Source organism: Gastrolobium bilobum, unplaced genomic scaffold (genome assembly GCF_033153095.1).
Source record: "Gastrolobium bilobum isolate Gb01-03AN ecotype WA unplaced genomic scaffold, APGP_CSIRO_Gbil_v1 utg12149, whole genome shotgun sequence".
NCBI classification, from domain to species: domain Eukaryota; kingdom Viridiplantae; phylum Streptophyta; class Magnoliopsida; order Fabales; family Fabaceae; genus Gastrolobium; species Gastrolobium bilobum.
The window spans coordinates 140,795-148,855 of NW_026896037.1; the positions used below are offsets into that span (position 1 = coordinate 140,795).

The 8,061-nt window shown below is 37.4% G+C and overlaps 1 protein-coding gene across 1 annotated transcript; it reads left to right on the forward strand.

Moving 5' to 3' along the window:
• The first annotated feature begins 1,025 nt into the window (after positions 1 to 1,025).
• LOC133297402 (extra-large guanine nucleotide-binding protein 1-like) lies at positions 1,026 to 7,582 on the forward strand. The gene is made up of 9 exons (XM_061496540.1): positions 1,026 to 2,087; positions 2,191 to 2,328; positions 2,459 to 2,563; positions 2,652 to 2,837; positions 3,140 to 3,317; positions 4,312 to 4,553; positions 5,555 to 5,718; positions 6,685 to 7,462; positions 7,539 to 7,582. Exons 1-8 carry the CDS (start codon positions 1,026 to 1,028, stop codon positions 7,268 to 7,270), a joined length of 2,661 nt encoding a protein of 886 aa, XP_061352524.1. The 3' UTR covers positions 7,271 to 7,462; positions 7,539 to 7,582.
• The last annotated feature ends 479 nt before the right edge of the window (positions 7,583 to 8,061 follow it).

The following is an 8,061-nucleotide window of genomic DNA, read 5'->3' on the forward strand; positions in this document are numbered from 1 at the left end:
AGCAAATTATCCAGCTCTCTTTAATAAGCATTAATCACAGTTATAGTGTAGCAAAAATGACTAAATGCACATCCTTTCCATATGCAATTTACTGCATTAATTTGATAATTCTTTTTATTTAGAATTTTTTTTAAAAAAAAAAAAACTTGAATTATAATGGACAAAAGGCCCCTTTTTACCCCGAGAATCTGTCTGAGTTTTTGTTCAGTTAATTTGATTGGATGTAGTCTTGTAGAGAAAGAAAAGAGTAATTTTTTCATATTTTTTTTTTTTGGGGTCTATAAATAGTAAATATTTTGTGTGAGCAAAATTAGCGGGAAAAGGTTCTGTTACCCTGTTTGCCACGCAAAACATGAGTTAAAACTTCACGCCAAGCCCGTGGGATCGTATTCTACCAGTGTACTTTCGCATCAGCTCCTTCATTCTTGAGTAAAAATGGTGGTGGTCCTTATCCATTGCAACCTAATGCCAAAACTTGGATACCAACAACAACTATACTATGCTCTGCAAAACGACACAGTCTTCGCAGCCGACACACAGAAACAAAAAAACATGAAACAAAAAAGAAAGATAGAAAAAGATTCCATCCCCTTACTTACACTTTTTCGTGTTTTTTTCCACACTACACACTACACAGTACACACACACTGCTCTCCTCGATAATGGATTCTCCGCGATTTCTCTCTCTCGTTTTCATCGCTAATCCCCCCTTTTTTTTTTCCTTTTTTTTTTTTTTTTCTCATTTTCGCTGGTTTGAAATTTGAACATTCCTCTGAAGCTACGTTCTCGAGAAAATAATATGACACACCTTCACCTTTCTTTGTAGGTTCAAATTAAGTGTACCCTTTTAGCCTATTAGGCATCTTTTAGAGAAAATAAAAAAAAGTAAGTAAATGTAGTAATCTTTTTCTTTATTTTGAAAATTCAATTTTTTGAATTTTGGTACGAAGCTTGAGCCTGTCGCCTTTTAATGGTTTTATTCTTCAATTTTGGCTCGGCTTGGGAATCACCGAATCAGGGCAACAATGTCGCCGGCGATGACAACCACGGTGCCCGCCGACGACGTCGACGACGGGGTCCAGTACTCGTTAGCCGTGGAATACAACGGACCGCCGCCTGCCTACGATCTTCCCCGGGCGGTGCCGGTAAGCGTAGACGGGATTCCGGTGGCCACGGTGGTTGCGCAGGTGCCTTTCTCCGACGCTCTGTCTTTGCCGGTTGTGCAACCGCTCTCGTCGCCTGAGCTCAAAACGCTTGCCTCCGGGACCGCGGTTTCTCCCACTTCGGTGATTGCCTTTGACCGGAGCAACGACGGCGGTGCCGGTTCCGGGAGAACAACGGTGTCTCCGGCGTCTGTGACGGCCTTTGAAGACGGAGCCGCAGAGAGCAACGGTGGTTGCGAGTTATCGAGCGAGTTGAGTAGCTCGAGTGCGTTGTTGTTAAGGAATTCGAACGGTGAGAAAGAGAGTTTGGATTTCAACGATTTGAGCCAACGAGATTGGGCTTCAACGTTGAGTTCAGATTATCCATCGTCGCAGGTTTCTTCTTTAAAGAACAACGAACCTGAATATGATGTTAAACAAGAACACGTTTTGACTTTCGGTGTGGGAGGTTCAGACGATGAAGAATGCGAACCGGAGGAGACAGGAACCGGACCGGTTAAGAGAGAGGGTAAGAAATTTTCGTGCTACCGTTGCTTAAAGGGGAATAGGTTAACGGAGAAGGAGGTTTGTTTTGTTTGTGGTGCCAAGTATTGTGGGAATTGTGTGCTGAGAGCTATGGGTTCAATGCCTGAAGGTCGTAAATGTGTTAGTTGCATTGGTTACCCAATTGACGAATCTAAAAGGGGGAGGTTGGGGAAATGCTCTCGGATGCTAAAGAGGTTGCTTAATCACTTGGAGGTTCGACAGATAATGAAGGCTGAGAGGTTTTGTGAAGTGAATCAGCTTCCACCTGAATGTGTTTGTGTGAATGGAAAGCCTCTTTCTTTTGAGGAACTTGTTACCTTGCAGAACTGTTCTAACCCTCCGAAGAAGCTAAAGCCAGGAAACTATTGGTATGATAAAGTATCTGGTTTTTGGGGGAAGGTATGTTGTTTATTTATTTGTTTGTTTGTTTTAAATATGAATAATTTTCTCCATGCATTTGAAAGTAAAAGGGGTGCTGATTTTTTTGTTGTTAATTTTACAGGAAGGAGAGAAGCCTTGTAGAATTATTAGTGCCCATATGAATGTTGGAGGTCCCATCAAACCGGATGCTAGCAATGGAAACACGCAGGTTTTCATTAATGGCCGGGAGATAACAAAAGTAGAGCTTCGGATGTTGCAGGTTGAAAATTCTTGTGTATAGAAAAATAAAATAAAAGTTGAAAGGGTCTATCTTAGTAAATAAATTTTGTTTGTTGTTGTTAAAAATTAAATAAAAAATTTGTTGAATGGTTCTTGTTTTGGTTGGGCAGTTGGCAGGAGTTCAGTGTGCTGGTAACCCACATTTTTGGGTTAATGAGGATGGTTCATACCAAGAAGAGGGACAGAAAAATACAAGAGGGTGTATATGGGGAAAGGTAACATTTTTTTAGCTTATTGTCTCTTATATTATTTTGCGCCAATGTTCATTTGCATTATTACACACTCTTTTACGTCACTTGTTAGACTGGAACGAAGCTTGTATGTGCCTTCCTGTCCTTGCCAGTTCCTTCTAAATCTTCAAATTCTTGCGGGTTTCTATCCTCCAATGTGGTTACCAGAACGGTTCCTGACTACCTCGAGCATGGAATAGTTCGGAAGCTCCTCTTAATTGGTTACAGTGGTTCAGGAACAAGCACCATTTTTAAGCAGGTGATTTTTCATTTGATAATTGAGCCTGCTTATTGCGTCATGCTTAGAACTTTCTTTTGGTCAGGAAGATTACATAGGACAAATTATGGCCATAAGCATGTCTTCATCAAAATTATCATTTCTTAAGTCACTTAGAAAACTAACATGGGAAAAGCTCCTGGGAGTAGTCTGAAGTCTAAACATGAATATAAAATTAGTCAGTCATAATATATTGTGGATGCTATGATATTGTCAATCCTTTGTTGTTGTTGCTAAAAGGTAAGAAATCAATGTATTTATAGAATTGTAAATGCTTATGTCAGGCCAAGATTCTTTACAAAAGCACCCCCTTCTCAAAAGAAGAACGTGAGAATATAAAATTTACCATTCAGACCAATGTCTATGCCTATCTTGGCATACTCCTTGAGGGTCGTGAGCGTTTTGAAGAAGAAAGTCTGGGGAATTTAAAGAAAACTCAATTTTCTGTTCTTGACAGCACAGGTATGAGTTCAATTTTCTCCCTTTTATCCCCTTCTCCCACTGAACTTTGCTAATTTTGATTGAATTTGGACTCAGTAGCCAAGCTTTCTTCCTTTTAAAGCAACCCATATGTGGCTGAGTATGCATCAACTGTGCACCATCTAGTTGACACTTGACTAGTTGTTCGTCCAAATGGTTTTCAGCAAGCTTATCCGTGTGTTTAAGGGGTCACTAGGTTTCATACTTCATTGTTTTTTATCCCCTTCCCCTCAAAATGAAGAAACACAGTAAACTGTAAACCCAACTCATTCTTATTGCTTTGAATATAAAATAATTGAATCTTTAAAATAAAAAAATAAAAAAATAAAAAAAATTAATTGAATCTTACCTTGTTTCTTCCAAGTGACCACTATGGAGTGAGCTTTCAAAAAAATGGTCATATATACGCATGCTCAACACTTGTGGGGAATTTGTTCATGGAAATTATTATATCCGAAGGAAAATTACTGTAAAGTTATCTTCTCTTTAAGATATGAAACACATGTTTATGTCTCAATTTTCTGGACCATCCACCTAGAGGGAGAAAGCTTTTGCTGTTGTTGTTGAGTAGATAGAATAGTAGAACTATGAGATAGATGTTATTCTCTTGTGTGTGTGCGCGTGTGTGTTTTACATCAGCTTGATTGCACATTCTGTGCATTTATGTTTTAATCATCATTATTTAGCTTTATTTATTTAAATTTGATAGTTTTAGTTGGTATTGAAGTTAGATATATTTATTATAGGGACTTTAAAGTTATGAATAATAAACTTGTCGAGTTTGTTCATATAGCCGAAAGTGTTCGTTTTTGTAGGTTTTGAATATGTTGATATGCATTCAACCAAAAGGAAAAATTATATTGATATGCAACTAACTGATAGTCACTTAAATAATAGATGACTAGAAATTCCTGTATAGGATTTTCATATATTGTCCATTTGTGCTAAAAGATTGGCTGGTATGATTATGGCACAGGAGCTAGTCCAAAACTTGGCGACAAGACGATTTACTCCATTGGCACAAGACTGAAAGCATTCTCTGATTGGCTGCTGAAAACTATGGTTTCAGGCAAGCTTGATGCTATCTTTCCAGCAGCTACCCGTGAATACACACCATTGATAGAGGAACTGTGGAATGATGCAGCCATTAAGGCCACATATGAAAGAAGAAATGAAATAGAAATGCTACCCACGGTTGCCAGTTATTTCTTAGAGCGGGTATAGGATCAATGTATTGTTGAGTTTATTTATATTAACAGTGTGATCTGTTCACGTACTCTTCTCAACTATAGTGCATATAACATTGACATATTTATTTGTTATTTACTTGCATATAGAAGAAAATGTTAAGAGCAGGGTATATATATATATATATTTTGGTGGGGAGGTGGTAGAAGAATTAAGGTATATATGGTGAATTTTGTGACTACCAATGATAAGGGATCCTCCATTAAGCAGCATAAATAAATTTTTATTGATGATATGTATGAAGTACAGTATGCTAGTAAACAACTAATTTAGTCAAGTTGTATGAACTTCAGGCTGGTGAATTTGTGCTTAGGATCTTCTGATGTGTGGTCATTTTCTTAAAAAATCTGGGTAACAGAAATCTTAACAGAACAACCACTCTTCTCGGAATAATAACCACACATTTTATTATGATTATTTTGAAGTTCCATATAAATACCTGTGTTAATTATGGTAATGGAAATGCCTTTTATTCTATCAAAGGAATTTAGCTTCAAGCAATTAGGGTCTTCTGCTAAATGAACAAACTGATGGAGGGATTAATTTTAACAAGGTGCTTAGGTTAATGCTTGTGAGGATAGGTGCTGCTGCTGGTTCATAGAGTCATACTTTATAAAAGGATCTTTCATCAGGCAAAGGGAGTGAAGTTGTGCTATAGACATTTAGTAGATGCATTTAGCTTGAAGAGTAATAATGTTGAGTCTAAATGAGCTTAGCATATGGTTTTTGCTTTCTCGGCTCATTTATTTGGCCAGAGTTACATTGAGTTTTTAGGTTTCGTTAACAAGCAAAACTCAAACTGCTTTATATCCGTCTGTTAAGCATTGGAATGCTTCGTCTGGATTATTATTGCAGATATTTGTACCATGTTGCATACTAAATTCTTATGTCTTTCCTTCTATTTGTTTCCTCTTGAGAAAGATTGCTAGGTTAGTGGCTTTGATAATCTAACATGTCAATTCTTTGTTTAGGCTATTGATATATTAACGACTGATTATGAGCCCTCGGATTTAGATATCCTCTATGCTGAAGGAGTTACTTCATCCAATGGGCTAGCTTGTGTAGAGTTTTCATTTCCTCAATCAGCTCCTGAGGAAACTATCAACACTGCTGATCTACATGATTCTTTGGTTAGGTAGGTGAAAATATTTGCGCCTATTCTTATATGTCAGAATTGTTCTGGGTAGCATGATTGACCCAATTACTGCATAATTATTTGCTCTTGGGAAATAATAATTTTCCTGAAAATGGCAGGGGTTGTAATGAGTACACCACAACCTGAAAACACCGACAAAATCAAAATGGGAAATAAGTATGCTATCTACTGTAGGGACTGTCTATTTCCACCAGATGTAATGATTTTTTTTATTTTTTTATTTTGTGGGGGGGAGTGGGTGTAATAAAGAAATTTCATTGAGGAAGGAAAGAAAAGTACAAAGATAGAGGAAAAGACATCCTCACGAGAATCAACAAAAGAAACACCTAGAAGCCAAGACATTGAGTCATGTAACAAGGCATGCCTATCTCTCTGCATGTCCAATAAAGAAACACCTCTAAACAGTCCATGAGCAGAACACAACAGACATGCCAAGAAAATAAGCCTATCCCAAATGTTGTCTAGAGACGACAAAGTGCCCTTGAAATTCTAGCATTCCTTTCCGTCCAAAGACACCAAGAACAGCAAAGACAGAGCACTGCAAAAGAATTTTAGCTTGTTATGCAGCCAAAGCCTATAAATTTAACAAGGAGAAAATGAGTCAAGTCCTTAGGGCAGACTCAATTCTCATTTAAGCTCAGATTTTCTCTGTTCTTGGCTGCTGTTATGATGTTTAGCAAACATAGTGGAGGTTCCTTCCGCTGGCATGAATGTGATTTAGCAGTCATATAGTGCATGCACTGGAAATGTGACGATGGTGCTGATTTTCATATATGAGTTTGGGTGAAATGAGGAAATTTATGTACGTAGAAACAGGCCTCACATGGCTGCGTTTAAATACATTATGTTTTGTTAATTTTTTTGGAGAAAAAACCCATTAGCAGAACCGCTATGAAATGTTTCTGATCTGTACGGTGCTTTTTGTTCTCCTTGGCTGCGATGCAGGTATCAACTAATTACAATACATGCAAAAAGGCTAGGAGAAAATTGCAAGTGGCTAGAAATGTTTGAGGATGTTGGAATGGTCATCTTCTGTGTTGCCTTGAGCGACTATGATCAGTTTTCTGTTGACGGAAATGGTTGTCTCACAAACAAGATGATATTGAGCAGGAGATTTTTTGAAACTATAGTTACTCATCCAACTTTTGAGCAAATGGACTTCCTGTTGATATTAAACAAACTAGATGAGTTTGAGGAGAAAACAGAACAAATTCCACTGACTCAGTGTGAGTGGTTCTCTGATTTTCATCCAGTAATTAGCCGTCATGGCATTGGCAGCAACAGCATTAATAATAACCCCTCTTTTGGTCATCTGGCTTCCCATTACATAGCAGTTAAGTTCAAGAGGCTCTATTCCTCTCTTACAGGGCGAAACTTGTATGTGTCCTTGGTGAAGGGTCTGGAACCTGGTAGTGTTGATGCAGCACTTAATTATTCAAAAGAGATTTTAAAGTGGAACGAAGAGAGACCAAACTTTAGCATAAGTGATGACTCGATGTATAATACTGACGCGGGTTCATTCTCTCATTGATTCCTAGTTCAGACAAGATTCTGGTTCATGTACATACATTGTTAACTAGGAGCAGTAATATGGAAGCACATTTTTTCCATAGGCTATCGAGTTGTAATATGCACTAGACACCTGTAGTCTTCACGCTGTTAGGGTATGTTAGCAGATGCCACACAGATCAAGATGTAATGTTCAAATTCATTTTTTCACATGGTAAGTAATATTTTGATGTTCATATTTCTTTTTTTTTTTGGAAACAGAGTGAAAATACAAATTACAGGTTACAAAGACGAGGGCTAGTAATGCCCATAGAGTCTCTAGCTAAAAGAGGACGACATCCTATTGGAGGATCAACAAAAATATGAGTAGAATTCCAATCATAAAATTGGTGGGCAGCAGAAGCTATCCAGTCAGCTAGCGTATTTCCCTCTTTAAGTGTGTGGAAGATGATGATGTTTTTCAGCCAGCAAATCGGCTTTGGACACTGGAACAGAGCATGTGACTCATCAACATCAAAATTACCTTTTATATACACTATGTTAGTTGGAATTATACACCAAACAATTAATTAGTTGGAACTGGTAGTCTATGAATTGAGGTAGAAGCAAGAACTGATTGAGAACAAAAAAATTGCATAATAATAATAATAGATAAAGAAAAAATCTCTCCGTTGTGCTAATAGAATTAATATGTCATGATAATAAATAAATAAAAATTAAAAAGATTATTGAATGAATTTGAATTGGACAAAATGTAAAATGATATTATCTTCCATAATGTTAAGTTAAACTCTAAGTAAGGTATTTTGTTAA